Source organism: Haemaphysalis longicornis, unplaced genomic scaffold (genome assembly GCF_048455015.1).
Source record: "Haemaphysalis longicornis isolate Haplotype H1 unplaced genomic scaffold, Haemaphysalis longicornis Haplotype H1 scaffold_10, whole genome shotgun sequence".
In the NCBI taxonomy this organism is placed as follows: Eukaryota; Metazoa; Arthropoda; class Arachnida; order Ixodida; family Ixodidae; genus Haemaphysalis; species Haemaphysalis longicornis.
Genome location: NW_027526204.1, coordinates 140,819,970 through 140,843,397, shown reverse-complemented (window position 1 = coordinate 140,843,397; position 23,428 = coordinate 140,819,970). Strand labels below are relative to the sequence as shown.

The window sequence follows — 23,428 nt, the reverse complement described above, 5'->3', positions numbered from 1 at the left end:
TCCGCTGCTGTAAAAACAAAATAAGAACATTTACCAAATACTGCAGACCAAAATAAGGCCTAAGCAGGAGCGGGGCACAATACAAATATTGAAATTCACGCACCAAATAAGTAAGTAAATATGTAATCCTTTTCCGAATACGTAATCGTAATTGGCTATACATTGGTTCAAACAAAAGAATGTGGCACAGTCTACATATGCAAACGTTGCACACTGAAGGCAAGAAAAGTTTTTTGAAGACGGTAGTCTTTCTTGGGAACCGCGCAAAATTAGGTGTCAGTCAGTCTGTCGGGCTGCGAGTTCATTCAACGGCCAGGCCAAAAAATAGACCAAAGAATGCTTTAATACGAGGTATATATAGGCAAAACCCTTCTAAACTACTAAAACTGCTGGCAAGGCTCATTCATGTTCACATTTTCCGTGCCAAGGCATATTTGAGGCCAAATTCAAATACGTAACAGAGAGTACCAGCGATCTTTTGAGAGCAAATGATTGGCTTTTATGATAGCAAATAAAGAAATCGTACACCCCTGTGATTGAATGCGAACGCGAATGCGAATACAAATGAAAATGATTGAATGCAAAGCTTTTTCAAGATGGTCGCTTTGGTTGTCATCCAAGTTTTCCAAACCGCTTCGACCATGTCAAAATGGAGCAATTGGATAGACACCGTGTTCATAACGCGAGGGACCCAGGTTCGGTTTCAGCCATGGGAAGCACTTTTTCTTTCACTTTAGTGTTTTCGCATTACAGACGCTGTCAGTGAAAACTCTAAAGCTTTGCTTTAAAAGTTCAGAGCAGCGTCGAAGAGAGGCGAGATAAATGCAAACACTGAAACAAGAGCTTGAGCTGCTCTTGTGCTGCTGCAAGGTACAAAAGAAAGAAAAGGGGCCAACAGATGGTGCAGAAGTAATGTTGACATGGAAAAATTGAGTTCAATTTAGTAAAACTACATTGCATTCATTATGGGAGTAGAGGGAGGGGAGTGGGAGAGCGTGCGGGGTGGGAGGGATTAGAATAAGAAGATTTGGATGCTAGAGGAGGAAATGCAGAGAGGAGAGGAATGTAACGTAGGGCAGCTACCACCTGTAACGGCCAAAATTTAACTTGAGCCTACCGCTAAGAGCAGCGCAAATTCGAAGAGTAGTGTAACACAGGTACAACAACTTCTGGGGCGCGGTGACACGTCATCAGCCTGATATAAAGAGGGTATCATTATCACACAATCCATCAATCGGGCCGAGGAGAGAAGAGGGAGTTGCGTGGCGTAAGGGTGGCAGCAGACATTTGCGGTGAAGCAAGCAGATACATGGCCAGTTTTTTTAACGTGTGGTGCTTCGTCTGCGGTACAGGGCTGTGCTGAGGATGACACCCCTTCAGGTGATGGCGCGCACAGGGAGTTTACGAACGCGCCGACGGTATCGCAACGGCTTTATGTGCGACTCCGCTATACGGCGGCTCGAACGCGCCACTATCAGGAGAAACAGCTCGGCGATCAGGACCGCCAAGGCGAGGCCGTGTCCGGTCAGCAGGAGCAGGAAGACGGAGCGCAGGTTGTCGAAGTTCAGCGTGTCCTGCTCACCCGCCTCGACGCGGGGGCAGCGTGTGAAGTCGCCCCCCGAAGAGACCGTCTCGGCGTGCCACTTGAGCACCACGCCGGCTTCGGTGAGGCGAGCATGCCTGGAAAGGGAATGATTGCATTCTCAGAGCGGTAAGCCCATTCTGTGGTTCCGACATACTGGATGTGAATGTGCAGAATTTACTGTGGACCTGCCCGGGGCTGCACCAAGTCCGCCTGCTGCAGCACCTTCGTGAAACCGGACTCCCCCCTGATCGCCCTCCTGGCCTACTACGCTGGGTTCAAGAACCGTTTCAGCGAGAACTCCTGAACTTCATACAAAAAGCTAACCTGCAGAACTGATGCAGTGGATGAGGTCTTACCGACGCTCCCAGGCCTTCATGAGGAAGCGAACGTTGCCGCGGTTGTAGTAGACGACCAGAGGGTGGGAGAAAAGGCGCTCTCGGCCGAAGTAGAACTCGTGGTTCGGGTAGCCGTGACACCTCTTGGCCGCCTGGTACATCAGCGTCGTCCGGTCGGCTATGATCACCGCCTTGCCCTCGACAAGCTGGTCGAGCACGTCCGCTGACCAGAGTCGGCTGTACGGCACCAGGGCACCGGGCTTCAGCTTGCGGTAGATCTGCCGGTCGTCTGCTCGCGGTGACAGCTGCGTGCGTCATCGCGCGTGACGATTTTTACAAATGTGTGTGTGTACAAAAACTTGAAGCAAGAAAATTGAACTCATCAACACTGGGTAATAATCACAGAATTTTTAGTCGATAGCTAACAACGGGGATATGGCTTCTAGGGGCGACGCCCCTTAGGGGCTCGGGCTGCCGGTGTCTCCTGTCGTCGTTTCATGTAGTCATGGTTCCAAAACACCGTGACACGTTTTCCAACACCCCGCGCTAGAACGTAAGGAGTACTAAAAGAACACACCGGGACACTCGTTTTCCAACGCCTCGCGCTAGAACGTTTCATCTCCGTGGGCAAAAACGCGTCCTAAAAGATACACGCAAATTTGCATCGCGCTATATTCCGAACGAGGTTGTAGCTGTCTCTTTCGTGAAGCTCGCAAAAGAAGACATTCAGGCTTTTTTAATGCTGAGGCGACAGATGTGGCCACACATCAGACGGTATGTAGCTACTGCAAATTTCTGTTATACAGAATATGAATATATTAATGCAATAGAATTTTCTACCGAAACACGATGAGCCTCGCCGAATTAGCGAAGAGAGCTTTTCAAAATTGTTCCGCGGCTTTGAGGGTGTTCTACAGGAACCTGAAGCTTACAATATTCGTGGTGCCTGCAAGCATATCTAATTTAATTTAATGGGGCGCTTTAAGTGAGCTGATATAAGTGAGCGCGAGTAGCCAGTAGTCATGATCACGGGAATTGGGGGATGGTCGCGGACAAGCTCGTAACTGGGGTCATCAAGGCTAGAATGCACCCAGGGGTACTGACACAAAATTTTCGCGCTACGTTTTTTTTTTTTTTTTCGCTGCTCTGGGTGCCTACCAGCCCTCCAATCATAGAATGGCAAATTAGGCGGTCGATCGCAGCGTAAACAATCATTTACGGCGCTGTTTATTCGTGGCAGTTTCGGTTTCGACAAAATGAGCACAGAGCGGCCGCCATGACAGGAGGGCGCCCCTGACGTAACCATTCTTGTCGCACCTCTGCCAGTCAGGAGGCGCACGCGAGCGAGCGCACGCGCGTGCCCAGACCGGCCGAAGCATGGAGGGGCCGAAGTGTTCCGGGCAGCATGACGTCAGTCCCAAAACCATGACGTGTACACATGCCCGAGCAGCGCGCGCCAACCGCAGCCAGCGCGTCGGCTACGTCACGGGAGCCCCGACGTCGGCAGTTTGGGGCAAGGAGCAGATGATGTCATGCTGGCCCGCTCTGGGCTTTCTCGTGCGGGCAAAGGTAAAATAGATTTAAAATATGTTATACTGAACAATTACTGTTGAAGCTTGCTGGGAGATATCTCCTGATAAAAAGGAGACATTTTCATAGTTATTTCAACTTTGAAATTTTGTCTCACTACTTCTTTAAATCTTTTTCGTGGGCCGGCTCTCACAAAGTGAAATTCACATTTTTTTACAATATAGCGAATGTGATGTTAAGATAACATTATTGTCGAAAGAATCATGTGATAGGAGAGCGCTGTAAAAATTGGTATAGGACAGTATGGTACGGCTGTGTCCAACGCAATGTATATCCCCAAATTATTTGATCTTTCATTTTGTCTGCTGTATGCAAAATGCACTGCTAATTTGTCCACGCGACATTACGGTTACAAAATGGCGAGCAAATTGTTGGCGTATTACAAACAGCAGTTATCAGCTCTTTGAAGGTTCCGCTATACCATCTCACATCCCACCACGGTTCGTGAGAGATTATTTTATCTGCCGTGCATTACGAAGGTCAGTGCCTGCTCCATGATGGCTTATTAGCGCCCATGATGATAACAGAATTAGATGCCTTTATTAGGCTGCGCTATCATTGAGCCAGGGTAGTCTTCACAGCCTATACGATGCCACGCATCGCAATAACTTCGTTTGCTGTGCGTATAAAAAAATGTGGTCTATTCCTCTGCCATAGAAATCGGTGAAACACGAAAGTGAAATGTGAAGCGAAATCTGCAGCCGAGCATGATTTGCGGGTCCGCGGCTGTCTTATCGGTGCGCTTGGCGAGCGACGTCCTGCTAGCGGGTCGCTTCGGCAAAGGCGTAGTGGCGTCCTTTCCGTGACGGATATGACGTCAGGGAAATCTTGGTGTATCCCGGCATAAAACACTTTCGTGTTGAAATATAAAACCCTAAAACGAACAACCGTAAATATAACGTACTCTTTAGTACTGAAGGTTGCTTCCCCGCAATAAGACCCTATGTGCAGGGGTGCACCCTTTACAGGCCGCTTGCTTCGTCGTACTGGCGTCATTTCCGTAATGGGTATGACGTCAGTGAAATCTGTGTGTCCCGGAATAAAACGCTTTCGTGTTAAAACTCGCGCAGCTTGCACTATTGCTGCAAGGCTGGAGAAACGCAGAGCGGGGGGTCGACCTAACTTCTCCCCACTCTGACAGCATATCCCAGGAGAGAGGGAGCAGCTGGACCCCAGCAGTGCGAAGCCGTTTTGTACGGAACTGTAAAGCAAATACCATTGAGGTATGTACAGCGTTTTATTCAGTAGCAATCGTCGTCATCCCTTTCGTCGGCGTCTTCCGACGGCACAGCCGCGTAGGGCGAATCCCCTCGCAGTGCGTCATCGCCTCGGCAGAACTCCAGTTCTTCAGCTGGTCTGGTGGCCGCCTCCACGTGTGGATTGTGAAGGGATTGCTTGACAGATTCGTCGTCATCATCTTCAGCGCCGCGGACCCGCTGCGCGCCGGTCGCTAAACGACGACGATGACGAAGGCGGGAGCTCCTCATGTGACGTAAGCCCACGCGCAAGGCCATAAGAAGCCGGGCGGTCGCCTCGAGGCACGCGCTCACGTGCGCTCGGAGTTTTCCGTCTACGCCGGACGGATTTGTGTCGGCCTAAACAGCACTGCTGTTAAAAAAATTGGTGGCCATTCATATGGAAGTTGACTGTCCCCTCGAAGCTGCTTTAGTTTCATTAGGTTGCACACATTCACGAAACGAAACCCGACTGCCCGGGTCGCGTTCCAAATGATGCACAAAACCGCAATGCCTTGCTGGCAGGCGGTGGCCACGTCGCTTGCGGCGGGACCGGCTGTGTCGCGTTCAACGCCGCACTCTGTGCACTCTCTCCCACGGCTCGACTGCTGTTGCGCCGCGCCCTCTCCGCGGTTCACGCCGACGCCACGCTCTCTCCGCCCTCTTTGGAGCCTCGGCTGCTGCTCTCCCTGATGTGTTCGGGGACGTGTCCCGGCTCGGGTATTCCCCTTGTGAACGCACGCAAGCGATGCACGCAGAAGTAAACAGGTTCGATGTACAAAAAAAAAGAATGCATTGGCACACGTTAATCGAAAAAAAGAAACAGAGAGAAGAGAGAGAGAGAGAGAGAGAGAGAGAGAGAGAGAGAGAGAGAGAGAGAGAGAGAGAGAGAGAGAGAGAGAGAGAGAGAGAGAGAGAGAGAGAGAGAGAGAGAGCCTCTTGAAATGACCCGAGGCGTCGGTCAAGAATCGAAAATAGGATGTGAAGTGAAGGGCGGAGAGAACAGGGAAAGAAAAGCCGCCAGAAGCAGTCATCAATGCCGGCATCTCTGATGAAAATCGGCAGGGTCTCTAGCAGGTGCTTCCTGTTAGTGGGGGCTCCAAGTGGATTACCCCAAAGTTCGTAATCTGCTGGTCGTAGCGGGCCAAGTGTCTCCAGGTGGTGGATCTCGGCCGTTACTTCCCTTTCACGACCTTTTTTTTTTTTATTAAGAGTGTAGGTTTAAATGGTGGCGCGTAAATGTGGCAAGAAAATTGCGTGTTACTCTTTCCTTACGTGAATAATGGGTGGCGCATCATTTCCCCTAATACGAAGAAAGATTATGATTCCGCTCCGAAAAGAAAATACAGTAATCCCGCGTTTTAACGAAATCGTTTTACTCGAAATATCGCTTTATTCGAAATTTCTTCTGGTCCCTTTACTCGAAATATCGCTTTATTCGAAATTTCTTCTGGTCCCAACTCAAACACATGCATTTTGGACCGCATTACTTCAAGCGCACGAAGAGCGTGACCCGCTTAGAGTGAAGTGGCGAGCGGGGGTGTCTCCGAGGGGCGGCGACCCAGCGGCGAGTCAGGCTGTCAACATGTCGGGTCAGTGCAAGCCGGTGTTTCCCCGGCGATTTTCTCTAACCGGTCATGCTCAACTCGCGCCATCCGACTTTAGACAAATGGTCCAAATGCGTGGTAGAGTCATTGAATTTTGTTCCTAGACATTGGTCGATGGCGTGGACGTGACTGTGCGCGTACAACGACACTCGAACCGTAGAATTAGCGGCGTCCTCGACAACGGGGCGCCGAAAACCTCTTGTTTTGCAAAGATCCCCGCTGCACATCTCAGAAAAAAAATTGTCCAGTGATCACGCAAAGTCCCTAGTGCAAAAGCGGTCTGTTTTTATGATTGCGCTCTGACCCAGAATGAGCGGGTATAGTCGTTTTTTTTGAGCTCACAAACACAACCTCAGACTCAAGCCATGGCATTTGCGGTCTTCCCCAGAACGAAAATCTCGCAGCGTTCCGTGACGCCCGCGCGCCCCTATAAATGTTGCTACTGCCTTTCCTCCTCATTCGCTCTCCAGTCTGGTAGGTGTTCGGACGCCAGTCACAGCTCTTCACGGCGCCCAATCACGGCGGCCACAGCCGTGTCGGCAAATAATAGCAGGAGATGCTCGAACCCGGCAAGAACTTAGAACAGTCAAAGCTCACTGCGTTTTTTCCACTCGAATTAAAGTTTTGCCTCTCTGAATACGTTAGGTTTTTATTCCTCGCAGTTGTGGCGCAATGAAAGCTCAACTGCTTTAGCTTTCCTTGACTGGACGCTTATATCAAAATACTGCTTATAACGGAATTTTTCGCCGTCCCGCTGACTTCGTTATAACGAGGGATTGCTGTACGCAGAAAATATTACCTAGTCACGACGCGTGCGAAGTAGCGAGCAGCAGCGGGGCGTGTCGAAAAGTCTGAGCCACGTCAAAGGCACCGCCGACAGCATGACACAGCGTCTTTTTGTTTTTGTTATGTTTGGCGCTTGTGTTTGACCGTGGCTGTTCTTGTACGCCTTAGCCGCACTGTTTCCCAACGGCTGAATCCCCGGGGGCGACGAGTCTAGGTTTTCCGAAACTTTGTTTTGAAGAACGGCCTTCTGCTCAGCCTTCGCCAGAGCGGTATACCGTCCTCTGCGTCGATGTCGGCCTCCGCATCTGAATCAGCGGATTCTAAACAGTTTTCTTTGGGGGGAATACGAATTTGATCCTGGGCGATTCTGTGGGCCTCTTCATTGCCTTTAATCCCTTCATGTCCAGGAACCCATCGGATTGGTATTGTAGGCCACTCTATTAACGACCAGCAGTGAATTTCTTGATTCTGCGGACAGTGCGACTAGTAGTTTTGCGTGAACCAAGGACTCGAATTGCGTCCATTGAGTCTGTGTAAATCATTATGCGTCCAAGGAGGGCAGCGGGTGCTTGGATGTTTGCCTTCATGTTCAGTCAAGGCAAGCAAGATGGCCCTTAGCTCGTCATCTCAGCTGAAAATTTAGACAAAGCGCAGATGTGCATTTGCGCTTCGGTCTTTGAGGATGCACCAGCATGTCTATACAGACGCCGCAGTTGAACATGGCCGAGTGTGTACCAAAAAAAAAACTCATTCATTATCGCCAAACACGGATTCAATACCCCCCTCCTCACCCATCCCTCAGCACACAGGCGGCTCGCATTTGGCGTCGACCTTGATACTCCACTACATCTCCCCCTCCACTTACCCCTACAACTGCCCTCTTGCTCCGTCCCGAGCACCACCTAGCTATGCCCCTACGCGCCAAACCCCCTTCCTTCCCCATCCCCTGAGCAGTGGGAGCGCGAGCTGGCGAGCTCACGGAGGACCAGCAGCGGCCACGCCTGGAGCCACCACCACCAGGCACGGGGCATGGCTCTACGCATTGTTGAGGATGCACCAGCATGTCTATACAGACGCCGCAGTTGAACATGGCCGAGTGTGTACCAAAAAAAAAACTCATTCATTATCGCCAAACACGGATTCAATACCCCCCTCCTCACCCATCCCTCAGCACACAGGCGGCTCGCATTTGGCGTCGACCTTGATACTCCACTACATCTCCCCCTCCACTTACCCCTACAACTGCCCTCTTGCTCCGTCCCGAGCACCACCTAGCTATGCCCCTACGCGCCAAACCCCCTTCCTTCCCCATCCCCTGAGCAGTGGGAGCGCGAGCTGGCGAGCTCACGGAGGACCAGCAGCGGCCACGCCTGGAGCCACCACCACCAGGCACGGGGCATGGCTCTACGCATTGTTACCACATTGCCGGGGGTCCGTAGTAAGAGGTCGACTCCACCCCAGGACGTCCACCAAGAGGTGGCTGCCCTGCTGCAGGGCGACGCTGCCGGACATCTGCAAGTGTACACGGATGGATCTGTACAGCAGTCGATGGGCACAGCCGGAGCCGCCTGCACGGCCCTAGAACTCGGAACCAGCCAGGTGTGCAGCCTGCCCTTCCCTGCCTCATCCACCCACGCAGAGCTGGCTGGACTCCACTTGGCTGCAGATCTTCTTCTCAAGCAGGGCACCCAGGCCCGGGGGGCCATCATCCTGACTGACTCACGGTCTGCCCTCCTCCGTCTGCGTGCCGCCGACCAGCCAGCCAGCTCTAGCGGCTACGTTGAGCGGTCGCTGGCGGCCAAGCTTCATGCGGTGGAAGCGCAGGGGTGTCCACTGCGACTTCACTGGCTGCCATCGCACGTGAACATCACGGGCAACGAGGTTGGAGACGCCTTGGCCAAAGGTGCTGCTCGCCAGGCAGGGGTTCCAGCCTCTCGGGATGTGGTGTCATTTGACGCTGCAAGAACTATCCTGGCACGAGTGGTGGAGGCCATGCATCCAGATGCCCGTGTAATCAGTGGCCAGGCCCCACGGGTCTTGCCCGGACGCATTAGCAGAGACGCCCGGTCGCTCCTTCTTCGCCTGCGGCTCAATTGCTGCAACGTGGGAGCGCGCTTGCACCACCAAGGTCGCCGAGCATCCCCCACCTGCGCCCACTGCCCAGAGCCCGAGACGCTAGAGCACTTGCTGTGCTCTTGCCCGCAGCACGACACCGCAAGGGCACAACTCCGGGCCGAACTCCAGCGACTCAGTGCCCCAAGCCACAAGCTAGAAGACTTCCTGTTCCCCACGGGACCGGACGCCATCCGACGGGAGGTCTTCCAGCACCTAGTCAACTTCCTGGTTACAACAGGACTAGCGCTGCGTTTGTAGCCATCGAGTCATGGACTAAACGAACGCGATATAGACTATCTCCCACTCTCATACCGCTCTTCTCTTCCCCCTTCCCTCTTCCTATCCTTTGAAGCCCCAATCCCCTTCCCTGGACTGGAGCCATCGAGTCATGGACTAAACGAACGCGATATAGACTATCTTCCACTCTCATACCGCTCTTCTCTTCCCCCTTCCCTCTTCCTATCCTTTGAAGCCCCAATCCCCTTCCCTGGACTGGGTCGTATGAGGGTGAACTCCCCGTTGAGTTCAACAATATCCCCAGGCCTTTTCTCTTCCCTCCTTTGTTAATAAATCACCACCACCACCACCACCAGGAACGCCTCATCGCTCGCGCCCATGGTTGCTGCGCTGGCTCCGCGGCTATCTGGACTAAGAAAGCCACCCACTTTTATGCTCAGAAAACGTTTTCCAATCCAAACCAACATCCAAAATGGTCCTCAATAATCCCGTGCCACCCACCGCGAGGAGCAGTGGGTAGGCGGGCCCTCGGAGCATGTAGAGCTTCACATCGGCTCGTGCGGCCAGGTCGGCGGCCGAGTCGATGCGCTGGATGCTCTGCTGGCGGACGGTGAGGCCGGCCTTCATCTTGCCGGTGAACACGTTGGCGAACACCAGCATCGCCAGCCACCACGAGGCCACCACGACGCGGGAGGACGAGGCGCGGGGCGAGCTGGAACCCGCTGCGCACATCGAGTACGGTAACATGCACATCCACGCAGAGCTTAGCAAGATTGGAGCTCAGAGAGAACTGCGGGAAATACGTATAAAACAAGGGGAAAGACTGTTAACTTATATCCTGCTATTAGAGGCGAAGCCCCAGGGGGGCTGGGGCTGTCGGCGTCTCCCGTCGTGGTCTTGCGTAGTCCCGGCACTAAAACACCGGGACACTCATTTTCCCACGCCTCGTGCTGCAACGTTTCGTGCATCAGAGACACGAGACGTACAGCACAGCTGTATACCTTTAACCCCCCTCCAACGGTTTCATCTCCGTGGGCAAAAACGCCAAGGCGCCAACAATACACTTATACACTGCATCCTCCCCAAATTTCACGTCAGTAGAGGCGGCCGGGGATTTTTTCTTGTCCCAAGAAGGCTAAAGACACTTCCCGCATATGTTTAGGTCGAAGCATCAGATGTTTTTTTCGCGGAACGTTGGGGGGTACAAAATCCTCTAAAGAAAATTCAGTGATACAGAACATGGGGTCAAGGGCCGGGGAAGGGAAACAGCAACGCCGTAGGACGGTTCTGAGAAACCCTAGAACGTTCTGAACGCGCCTTGTATACGCCGCCGCGTGAGCTGGGAGCTTCATTGAAAATGACACACCAGGCCCTATAGTGTCGGCCGGGAAGATCGATAAAGTACGCGTCGGCGGAAGAGGCTAGAGTAGCTCGAAATTCCGCTCGTCGAAACCGATGGGAAGCGGCTATACGGATGCAGCTGCGGCAGCGGGCCGACGGAACCGACACGAAAGTTCGACAGAAATTTCGACAGCAGATAACGGAACGTCCAACTAAGCTTTCGCCTCCACATTTTTAGAAAGGTCCAAGCATCCCCCATAATTTTTGTTTTATTCCCGAAGGCCGGGGGCTCTTCCCGCACTGATAGTAATGCCGAAATTTGTCTCGCACTGATGCCGCAGTGTTCAAACGTACCTTGAAGAAGCATGATGCGCACAAGCTGGATAAAGCTGTCGGTCAGTCGTGAAATGAAACTTCGCCGGGATCCCGGGGCCAGCGCTCTCAGTAGGGTCAGCACAACAAGAGAAACGGCCACTGCTATCCAGACCTGTCAGAGTAACAATATCAAACAATATAAAAAAAGATGTAAAAAATACCAAGCCTTTGTAACCGAACGCCTTCTCGAATCCCTTTTAGAATCTATCATTGATACATGCACAATCCGCTATGAAGTACTGCGGTTCGCGCGTGGCGTGATCATGACTACGATATGCGCAAAAGAGGGAACAGCTCTCATTAAAAGTTGTGTCTCTCTGGTGCTGGGTGCGACGAAGCTGCTTCTGGGATGTAGGCGCACCGCGTACTGTCACCATCATCATCAACAGCCTACTTCGGTCCACTGCAGTACGAAGGCCTCTCCCATTGACTTCCGACCGCTCCTGATGGTTGCAAAATAACTTAAATCAATGAGGGAATAATTTACCGTATTTACTCGATTCCAGACATCCCCTTTTTTCCACGATCACGATGTGAAGGGGGTGCTTGTATTCTAAAAACCTAAATTGCACCCCCCCCTTCCCCCCCCCCTGCGCCGCTTTTTTCGCGGCTGATGTCGACTAGAAGGTCGCAAGGAACAATGTTTTATTTGGCAAACATTCAAAATAAAAATAGGTGCAGACAGAGAATCCACCGCTTACGTCTGATACCCAGTCACCCTCACTACCATTCACGTCTGTTGTGCCGCTTAGGCCGCCCATCTCAGTATCCCCCAGCCGGCCGTCTATGTTCCGTTGGAGCGGTTTGTAATTGGAACCTTCATAAATGACTTGGACAGTATACGTCAACTCTGTCCCGCTTCTACGCGTCGGAAATCCACCTCGCGATAGCTGTTTAGGAAAGGCGGTGCTTAGATTCGCATCCAACCTTTCTTTTCGAAATATTTTTTCCGAAAGTAGGGGAGGGTGCTTAGAATCGGGGAGTGCTTCGAATTGCGAAAATACGGTATATGCCGGGTGTGTTTGGTGCGGTTGAACATTTCGGCTGTTTTTACAGCGAAGCTGTTTATTGCTAGGGTTCCGTGCATTCTTGTTCTGCGAAGCCAAAAAAACGCCTTGCGGCAAGGCCAGCTCTACCAAGAATGCTCAGAAAAAAACCCTTACAAGTTGCACTTACTTGAAATTGATCCTGTTAATTACAAGTTGCACTTACTTGAAATTAATTAATTAATCCCTGTCTTCACGTTAACGGCACAACTGTTTCTGAGGACCATGAAAATGCTAATTGTTTCAATCATTACTTTCAGTCTGTTTTCTCTCCAACGTATTATGAAAACGCTCCGAGTGTCTCAGAACAAATAAATGAACAAATGGATCCCGTCATTGTGACGTATAATGGTGTACTCAAACTACTCCATAATGTTAAAGTTAATTCTTCAGGCGGACCTGACGGCATACCCAATTTCGTCCTTCATGCCTGCCGTGAGACTATTGCCCACTTTCTCGTTACTCTGTTTTCCAAGTCGATCGCTTCTGGTGACGCGCCTGAGGATTGGAAAATCGCTAACGTTGCGCCCATTCACAAAAGTCGCCCGAAAAGCAATCCTGAAAACTATAGGCCCATATCCCTCACAAGTGTCTGTAGTAAAATCCTAGAGCATATAATAATAAAACACCTGGAATCTAATAGATATTTCACGAACTGCCAACACGGCTTTCGGGCAGGTTTTTCCTGCACAACGCAATTAACAGAATTTAACCATGATCTCATCATTTGACGTGAAAGAACAGACAGACTGTGTATTTTTGGATTTTAAAAAAGCATTTGATTCTGTCCCGCACTCGTTGCTGCTCCATAAGTTGTCTTTTCTTGGCCTACATCATGATGTTGCCCAGTGGATAACAGGTTATTTGCATAATCGTACCCAATGTGTCCTGATAAACGGCTGTAAATCAGGTGCTGTGAGTGTTAGTTCTGGTGTTCCGCAGGGGTCTGTTTTAGGGCCCCTGCTTTTCCTTGTATATATTAATGATATTGTAAGTAATTTGTCCTGCAAAGTACGCCTTTACGCAGACGATTGCGTTGTTTATCGCAGTATCAAAAGCCCAATTGACACGGACTATCTTCAAAGCGATCTCGACCATATCCAAACGTGGTGTGCAAAATGGAAAATGACTTTGAATATTGCGAAATGTAAGCACGTTTCCTTCACACGCAGTCGCAGCCCTGTTTTATCAAAATACACTCTGGGAAGTACGCATCTTGATACAGTGCTAGATTATAAATATCTTGGCGTCTATTTTTCATCTAACCTAACCTGGAAACGTCAGATTGAACACGTGTCCTTTTGTGCCTCCCGCATGCTCAACTTTCTAAAACGCAACTTCAGTGATGCTCCTCCAAAAGTTAAAGAACTTTTATATTTCACCAACGTAAGATCCATTGCGGAGTACGCCTGCGCCGTGTGGGACCCAAAATTTGAAAATTTATGTGCACTACTAGAACGCGTCCAGAACCGCGCCGCCCGATTTGTAACTAAAAATTAGTTTTCGCACTAGCATTACATCACTTAAAGCAGAGTTGGTCTGGGAAACATTAAGTAAACGTCGGTTGCATCACAAACTTGAACTACTATATCGTATTTATTTCAATAAGACTGGTATTGATCCTAAAATTTTCTTACTACCCACCCACTTTGTATCTAAGCGACGCGACCATGAGTGGAAAATTCGTGAAATTGATTGCCGTACTGATGTGTACAAGGGTTCTTTCTTTCCCCATTCCATTGGGGAATGCAATAAACTACCAAGTAATATTGTTAATTGTACATCTGATGCTCTGTTCCACACGTTTTTGTCGCACATGTAAATTTTTCATTGTGACACTGCTTGTACATTTGACGCGCTATTGTGCAGATTTGTACCACTTATTCTCATGTCAGTTTTCTTTTTTTTTTCTCTTTTTATTTTTTCCCCATGTGATGAATCGTATTCATGTATTTGCATATACCCCCCTGCTGTAATGCCTTATTGGCGCTGCAGGTAATATGAATAAATATAAATATAAATTAAAGTTGCAAAAGTTACAGAATTCTGTAAACACATGAAAATCTACGGGAGGACAATGGTCACAGAAAACGCCTTTCATCATCATCGTCGTCGTCGTCAACAACAACAGCCTACTCAGGTCCACTGCAGGGCGAAGGCCTCTCCCATGGACCATAGAGTTTCTCACTAACTCACTCTATGCCATGGACCTCCAACCGCTGATGCCCCCGCCTCTCGAGTCCACTGTTGGCTACCGAATTTCCAGATTTATTCCCTCCATCGGGTTATTGGCTTCCCCTTCTTCTAGACCCGTCTCGTGGTATCCACTATGTTACCCTAATTGTCCACTGGTTGTCGGTTCGTCTCACTGCATGGGCAGCCCAAGTCCCTTTCTTTTTCTTTATTTCCACTATGATATCTTCTCCTTTAGTTTGTTCTCTGATCCAGGTAGCTCGTTTTCTGTCTCTGAGTGCTATTCCTAAGGTTATCCGTTCCATGGCCCGTTGAGCAACCGTAAGTTTGCTTTCCAGTTGTTTAGTAAGGCGGCAAGTTTCAGCTCCGTATGTCATCGCCGGCTGTATGCACTACTTGTAGATTTTTTTCTTTTCAGTGACAGAGGCAGCTTACTTTTCATTATCTGAGAGTGCTTGCCAAGTGCTCCCCAACTTATACCTATTCTGCGCCGGATTTCTTCCTCGTGGTTCGGGCCAGCCCTAACAATCTGTCCGAGGTAATTATATTCTTTTACTTCCTCTATCGTTTCGTTTTCTATGCCGAAGAGGGTGCTTTCGGCATTTTTGTTCCTCATTACTTTAGATTTATTCACATTTATTTTTAGCCCCACAGCCATGCTTTGTGATTGTACTTCCGCAAGCTTTTTTATTTGCAGGTGTTCTGCACACGCACCAATACTATGTCGTCAGCGAACCTTAACTGACTCAGGTATTCTCCGTTTATCCTTAATCCCGTTTTCCCAGTCAAGCTTTCTGAACACCCCCTCCAGACAAGCTGTGAATAGCTTTGGCGAGATGGTATCTGCCTGTATTACTCCCTCTTGGATCTGGAATTTATCGCTTTTCTTGTGCAGTGTTATCCTGCCCGTGCATCCCTTATATATGTCGTCTAAAAGTCTTATGCCATTCCCTGGTCTCTTAATGCTTTTAGCACAGCTGCAGTGTGTACTGAGTCAAACGCTTTTTTATAGTCTTTATTATAAATGCCACGTAAAGGGTTTAGTCTATTCTGCGGATTTATCTATCACTTGATTGGCAACATAGATGAGATCTGGGGTTGAGTATACCCTGTCCTAAACCCAGCCTGTTGGAATTCAGGCTGTCACATATGCGGTTAACTATAACTTTGGTAAACAGCTTAGAAACAATATAAACAACTGAGAGTAGGCTGATGGGTCTGTAGTTATTGAAGTCATCGGTATCCCTCTTTTTATGAATCAGTATTATGTTGGCAATTTTCGAGGCTATAGGAACTTTTTGAGTTCTTAAGCATTCAGAAAATAGAGCAGCAAGCGTTTCCAGTACAATATCTCCCCCCTCCTTCAAAAGATCCACGGTTATGCCGTCCTCACCTGCAGTTTTCCCTCTTTTTATGCCTTTGAGAGTCTTTCCAACTTCCTCTTTAGTTACTAGTGGGACACCGCAAGTTAAGCTTGTGCTGGCAGTAGGTTCCCCTGGTCTAATATCGCTGACATGCAGCCTGGTGTATAATCGTTCTGCAGTCTTTATTATCTCGTCTGTGTTGCGCGTAATGTTACCCTGTTTGTCCCTTAGGGCGTACATTGCGCATTTGCCGATGGCTAGCTTTCTCGTGGTTGCTTTCAAGTTTCCCCCTATTAGCAGCGTTTCCTGCATCACTGCCAGGTTATATGCACGAATGTCGTTTGTTTTAAGTTCTATTAATCAGTTTCGAAAGCTCGGCTAATTCAATCCGATCCGCCGCACTTGTCTCTTTCATGCTCTTACGTTTGGCAATTAGTTCCTTTGTTTTCTTAGTTTTCCTGTTTGTTACCTACATATTGCTTCTCCGACAGCTGCTGCTGATTCACTGATTGCCGATGTCAGGTTATTTAGCCTGCCTACAATGACCTTGTTCTGCAAGTTTAGAAGCAGGCATTTGTTTTGACGACTTAAACTCCTGCGATCTGGCTCTGACTGACTCTGTGCGGGTTTGTTTAGTGTTCACGAATTTCCTTCTTTCTCTTTTGAGATTCAGCGGTAACTGCCTTTTAACCATCCTATGGTCGCTTCCCCACATCTTACTTAGCGCCTCTACGTCCTGCACAATACCTGGGTTGTCACTTAAAATGAAGTCAATTTTGTTTTTGTTGTACCATCGGGGCTTTTCCATGTACTTCCTATTATTTCGTTTGTAGAAGAATGTGTTCATCAACCTCAGGTTATTTCTCTGCACATTCCACCTGTTTAACTCCTCGAGCTGTTGCGATTGCCCATACCGGAGTTTGCCACTGACCGTTTTCTCATTTGCGTCTTTCCGGCTAAGTTTGCGTTAAAATCTCCCGTCATAATCGTGACCGGTGTTTCTCCCTTCTTTAGAGCTGATCCAACGTCCTCGTAGAAAATGTCTACGGCTTCATCATTGTAGCTAGTTGTTTGCGCATAGGCCTGTATTATTTTTAACGGAGTAGTGGTTTGGCTCAGTTGGTACATGGCAAAATGTTAAAGTGCAGCAGAAGACGAGGGACAAATACTACAAAAAAGACACACAGTGCGCTTCTTTGTCATCTTTGTGTTATTTGTCTCACGTCTTGTGCTGCTGTTTAACACTTTATTATCTTTAACCTGCATAGGCTGTTCAGCCTAATTAAAACGGCTGAGGCTGTTTTCTTAATACTGAAGAATTCTTCCACGTTCCCTGAGATTTCCCTTTGCATTAATAATCCCACTATGTGTTCTTTCTTCTCTTAGAGTCCTCTGTAGCACAAAATATCCCCGCTAGTCAGCTCCATGAAAACCGCTTCTTGAAACTTCGCTTAACTTTATGATATCCCACCTAATGTCTAAGAGCTTCTCTTGGCTTCCCTCGCTAGACAGGGTTCGTGCGTTGAATATTGCCAGGTTCAAGTTCCACAGGCGGCCCGTCCGGACCCAGAGATTCTTAGCACCCTCTGCTGTATCGCTGACCTGACCGCCGCCGTGGTTGGGTGCTCTGCAGCTGCTGGGGCTGAGGCCTGTAATTCTTGTTTTATCGTTTCTTAAATTTACCAGAGAAAAATGTGACTCTTGGCCACTAAAACGACTCCATGATTACACCGAGTTTAATTTACTTGTAGTTGGCAGTGAAGTTACAAAGGTTGGTAATTACCGTCTACTGTCAATACGTGGTATTATAAGGGAGAGAAACGGACAGTCCCGCGTTTGCCTGCTGGTATAAAACTCTAATCCGATTCCAAGTTACATTGGGTAATCACAAAGGACAGTCACTCAATTAGCAAATTATGGGAAGAATAAATACGTGTGTGATGCGTATTATACAGCATCGCCGGTCATCCGACCCTCACGGAGTGGAGGTGCTTGTGATGCTCTTTCGTGCAGTTATACGTCGTAACTCAAAATAGCTTGGTGCGGAGCGTTCTGAATCGGTGCCCATGTCTCAGGCCTCACGTCTGGATCGAAGGCAGCGAGCGAGCTGGCGATGCTGCTGCTCTCCAGGGGGCCCTTGCCGAAGCCGCCCAAGATGACCACGTCTTCGGTCCAGATACTGGCCGTCGGCTCGGCCACCTCGTTCCGCGAGTTGGTCGGGTAGAACAGCGTGAACGACACGTCGCTCTCCTGCGATGAACGTGTCCAGTCATGGCTGAGCGGCTGGGTACGGCAGACGAGCTCAAAAACTCCGATCCCGAGTTTGATAATAAAACCCCTGTACCGCGCTCTGTGCCAAAATTAAAATAAGGCGTCTGAATTTTCAGAGCAGAAAACCTCGACTTCGGAAGCTCCATACCCCTATGTTAAAACCCTCATGACACTTACATCGCGGAACTGTGAGTACAGAAACTAAAACTAAGTAACCATAGAGTGTATTTATGTTCCCTTGTGATGAGATTCTTAACCCTACGCCTTTGCAAACTTCGACTGGCCCCGGCATGACAATGGAAATAATTCTATGCAGCAGTAATAAAATAAAACACTAAATGCAAAAAAGACACAATACCCTGCAAGCCTCATTTGAAATAAAAATTTGCAGGGAGAAATTGTAAAAAGGCATTGCATTTCAAAGTTACCAATAAGATTATGATGGCTGGATAACATCGCAACTTTGCTGTGGCGACTGTTGCAAAAGTAGATCACATTCAGAAATTATGCATGTAATTCAAAAACAAAAATGACTGCATCCCACTGACTCCGCAAATTCTATGTGTCTCTCAGCAATGACAGGCTAAAACTTACGTTTCTTTGCAGCTCCCCAATAAAACCCGTCCAAGAACCGTTGGGCATTTTCGTCCCCCAATCAGGGTTCGACAGGATAGTAGTTTTGTGCCTGTGCACAAAAAGAAACCACCCACAAGATTGTCACGTAGCCAAGAACGACGCAGCATTGCATGTTTTTTTTTTTAAATAGTAAACTAGTCCTCCGCAAAGAACGTTAAGAATACGCAAGCGTTGAAAAATAAGTCAACAGAGTGACGTGCACCGACGATCTTCGCCGAATAGAATGCCGCGCGGTTTGTAATGTGAGCAACTATCTCTCGGCACGATTTTTGCCGGAACCATCGGGTTATAGATGGAGAACACTGTCGTTCAAAGAAGAACACTTTCCCTATCAAATAAGATTGTCCATGGCTGCACGCGACAAAAAGCGCAAACGCACTCAGTTCGAATTGATCGAATAGCCGGGCTGGGTGCAACCAGGCGAACAAAACGCAAACAAGATATACATATGTTCGCGGCAATACTGTAGCTATATAAAGGAACACTCCCCACATTATACCAAACGCGGAAAGCGTCAGGGTGCGCACATCATTTCATTAGGACCAAGGTAATTGGACGCCCGTAAGCCATTGGAAATATTAAAAGGGCGGCATTTCTTTTAGTGCGCAGACAACAAAATTCAAACATGCTGAGTGTTCAATTGAATATCGGAGGGCGTTCTGTGGCACACAGAGTTCCCTGGTCCGCCACTGGCTGCTGTGGCGTTGCCCGATAGGGCAAATGGGAATGTACGAGCCGCGTTTCTGGAACGAAGGCGTTTTCGGCCAATTAGCCACGTAATCCTATCGCATAACTAGCTGGCATGGTTCAGGAGAACTTTACGAATTACCCGGTATATCGAAGCGCTCTTCTAGAAAGACTCTAAACCGCATCAGTTTTGCATAGGGTAGTTATTAGTGTGGGTTTTTTTTATAAAAGGCAATAAACAAACAATATACTTGGCGATATTAATTTCCTTTGGAACCACGGTATTGCACTCCTTCCGTTCTGATATATTATTTTCTCTTTTCGAATGACTAAGTCGCAGAATTTACAAATGTTCCGAATTAACTTTCCAAGGGAAACCTTACAAACTTCGGCGAGACTTCGTTTTGTTAGGATCGTTGTGAATGGCCAGGACAGGTCAAGTAGGTGTGCAGCGATCTCGATTGATTGATTGATTGTAGGGTTTAACGCGCCGACGCAACGCAGGCGATGAGGCGCGCCGTAGTGGAGGGCTCCGGATTAATTTTGACCACATGGGGATCTTTAACGTGCGCCGAAATCTCGTACACACGGGCGTTTTTGCTTTTCGCCTCCATCAGAAAAGCGGCCGCCGCGGCCGGGAATCGAACCCGCGACCTCGTGCTCAGCAGCGCAACGCCTTAGCCACTGAGCCACCGCGGCGGGTGTGCAGCGATCTCAGTTAAGTCAAACATCTGCTGTATAATAATATAGCTGCGCTGACACCACTTGAAAGGAAGCTTAGGAAAGGAAGAATACTTTGCTTACCGAATCCCGAGTTTTTCTGCCGTGTCCCAGAGAAGTTTGAGCATGCCCGTGGCGAATGTGATGTGGTGAATTGTGCCGTTGGGCGAAAACTGGGCGTGCGGAAGGTGCTGTTGGGCAGAAACAGATATAATGGCTTTTATCGGTGCAGTTGAACCCCGTTATAAGGAACACTGATATAGCGAACTATCGGCTATAGAGAACTAGATACGAACTTTGGTTGACCACCCTTTATTTCAGTGACCCTTGTTTTGTTTATAACGAAACCGAAGCCGCGAGAGCGGCGCGAGATATCGGCTACAACGAAGAAATATTTAAGGGCGGCTGATAGGCTACTTGGAAAAACTTTCGACGTCCAAAACTGCGGAAGCAAGAAAGGCCATTTCGTGCGTGGACAATGTGGAAAACTTCATCTTGCTCGGTGCTGTGAAAAGCCATCCGACGAAGATCGCATCCTACTACAAGTAAATAAGAACGCATGCCTGTTTTGTCGAACACACTTTGTTGTGTTGTAATTTCACATTCGCGTGTACTGGTGCATTTAGTTTGAAATGCCACAAGGAGACCGGGAAGGATTACATCGTTTATATTGAGTTCAATTTTGCCGTCTCTTTAGTGTTAGACGTATGGGCACACAGGAGTACTGATTACGTTTACCCCTACCACTATTTACATCATTCACCTCTTCTTTGGTGGGGTTTTTTTGGTGCAAGGGCATCTAAGGCCAAGAGCGCCATTGCAATGATGAGGTAAAAATGTACTGATGAAATGAGTGCAAATAGTGCATAAAATTACTTCGGTGTAAAGGGCCGGATCCAAAAGATGAGTAAGGAGCATGAAGAGGCATGGAATGAACTAACGGTGTATAGGGTCATGGTAAATAGTACCCTACGGATGAACCAGGTATTGAGGTGGACGGGAATGCTACTTTCTAAAACAAACCTGCTTTAAAAAACCGATATCATCAAGGTATTCTAAAAATCTGCTGAAATTGAACACAGGACAGTCTGATAAAAACATGGCAATGTGCCGTGTCATATTCTTACGATACATTTCCGGGAAATAGCGTCTCCTTTCTGGTTCCAAACATCATTCACCTCTCCGTCCAAGGACGGCGATGGTTGAACGCGAAGCTATCTTGTGAGGGATACCTCGGTTGTCGCCTGAGTCTCAGAGACAGCTTTGAGTTTGATTCGCACGCAGTTTCGACTTTTGATCTTAGCGGCATTGGCCGAACCTTCGCCATTTGATTTCGCACGAACAAAGCTTCGCGTTCAACCGTCGTCGTCGCTAGACGGAGGGTGGCTGATTTTCTGTCTAATGTTGCACGTACATGCCCCACTTCCCAAATCCGAACTGCTGCGACTGTACCGGAATGGCGCGATCGGATAGACGTCGGCTTCATAACGGGAGGGACATATGTTCGATTCCGACTACGGGAAACGTTTTAAATGCAGAGCATTTCTATAACTCACGATGTCACCCGTTCTTGGCGTCCGTAGTTGTCCGCATCGCTCGCCTCGACATGCCCGGCTCAGACGTTTCGCTATCGGCACGATCAACATTCGATAGCGCGCCCAGGCACGTTTCAAGGACACTCTCTCCCCTCTCTCGGACTCAACGTGCGCCGAGGCTGCCAATTTTACTGCTGACGAGCGCTCTCTCGTCAGCAGTTGCCACAAGTGCAACAACATTAACGTAACGAAAACTACATGTGCAGCTTTCCCGCTCATGGCAGTCCTTTCAACAGTGATTACTCTGCAATTTTTTAGCTAAATGAAAATGTTCTTTTGCACAGCTGATATTTGAGGTGAATACTTGCTTTGTGCACAGTTTCAAGTCGCGCACGTTGCGCGACTGGGTTCCTGAGCCATGGGAATTATCCCATAGAAATGCATGGGGAGTTAGATTTGACAGCGAATTACACAAAAAAATATTCAGAAACCTGAAATGTTCTTTTAGCGTTTTGATCTTCACGTTGACTTCTAGCTTTATGCCAAATATCATTTTCCTAAAGTGGTTTTTCTAGGTTCCCGAGAGGTTGTAATTTTGAGCGAGAAAGCTGGGTATGACTTAACGTCGTGCGCCCCCGGAAATGCTTTGCATTTGATCGTGCCCCTCGCGAGGGGGATGTTTCACTGCGTCGCCATGCGAACAGTTTGCCACGCTTTAGTTTACACTTCCTTCACGGTGAGTTAGCCACCCTGAGTGGGCTGACTGCTGACAACAATGTAGCCGATGACCTATAGACAATTATGTATAAAGTGTATACACTTGCCACTAGCCTGCGTGGCGGCATTACCTTTACAGGGCTCGCCCTTCCGCTGCCACTGGCGCCAGCTACAGCGTCCCTAAAAATTAGTCTTTTTTTTAAGTGCGAATGGCACATACCCACGTGGGGGATTGGCCAGGAATCTCCTCGTCTTCCTTGGCAACGGGGGGAGATGGGCGCGCGCTGCCTGGCCGCTGACATGGCACATACCCACGTGGGGGATTGGCCAAGAATCGGGCGTGAGAAGGGCTAATGCACCTGCTTAAAGGAGTACTGACACGAAATTTCAAAGCTGAGATCCGCTCTAGCAATCAAGTACAACGACAACACAAATAGGTGTCTGTGAATAAATGCATCTTTCTTTCTTTGTAGTTGTGTGTGTGTGTGTGTGATCTCTTTTTCGCGAACATTACCGAACCGCGCAAATTCAACTCGTGCATTCGCACTATCACATTCTTCCCCTCGGGGAAATGCGGTTTTTTTTCCTCTTACATTTCACCCGCGATCGTCATCATCGTCAGAGAAAGTTGATTTTCATGCCGTGCGTTTTCGATGGGACACACGCCATCAGTGGGACATGCAAAGCTTCGTTTTAAAACGAGTTTCCACCACGGCGATGTCTTCCTTTCGAGTTGTTATGTGCAGTCGTCGAAAATGTTAACAATAACGAAGAAGCGGGTGCCAGCCTATGCACGGAGCGGCAGATTACGATAGCTACCGGCGCATCTTCGGCGGCTGATAATCGGTGCGCCCCAGGCTGACTTTCTGCACTTGGCACCTCCAGCGCATGCGCAAAACCTGGGTGATTACCAAGGGCTGCCGTTCAGTGTAGTCGCTGACACGTCGTTATTTGTTGTTGTTAACACTATTGATTACTATACGATGTCTCCTACGTTGACAGCAAAAAGATAAAGAAAAGGAAATTTGATTCTGCGTTCTTGCGCGTGCCTCT

At 48.7% G+C, this 23,428-nt stretch overlaps 1 protein-coding gene and 1 long non-coding RNA gene across 2 annotated transcripts; one reads left to right on the top strand and one right to left on the bottom strand.

Annotated features, from left to right (window-relative positions):
- Positions 1-280: 280 nt before the first annotated feature.
- On the bottom strand, positions 281-10,652 carry LOC144159510 (ionotropic receptor 93a-like). Its single transcript, XM_077691050.1, has 3 exons — positions 9,992-10,652; positions 1,942-2,225; positions 281-1,680 (listed from the first exon to the last, which is right to left on the bottom strand). Exons 1-3 carry the CDS (start codon positions 10,241-10,243, stop codon positions 1,377-1,379), a joined length of 840 nt encoding a protein of 279 aa, XP_077547176.1. The 5' UTR covers positions 10,244-10,652; the 3' UTR covers positions 281-1,376.
- Positions 10,653-14,866: 4,214 nt separating this feature from the next.
- LOC144159511 (uncharacterized) lies at positions 14,867-18,158 on the top strand. The gene is made up of 3 exons (XR_013320321.1): positions 14,867-14,983; positions 15,143-15,195; positions 17,885-18,158. It is a non-coding gene; the product is annotated as an uncharacterized LOC144159511 (long non-coding RNA).
- Positions 18,159-23,428: the final 5,270 nt, after the last annotated feature.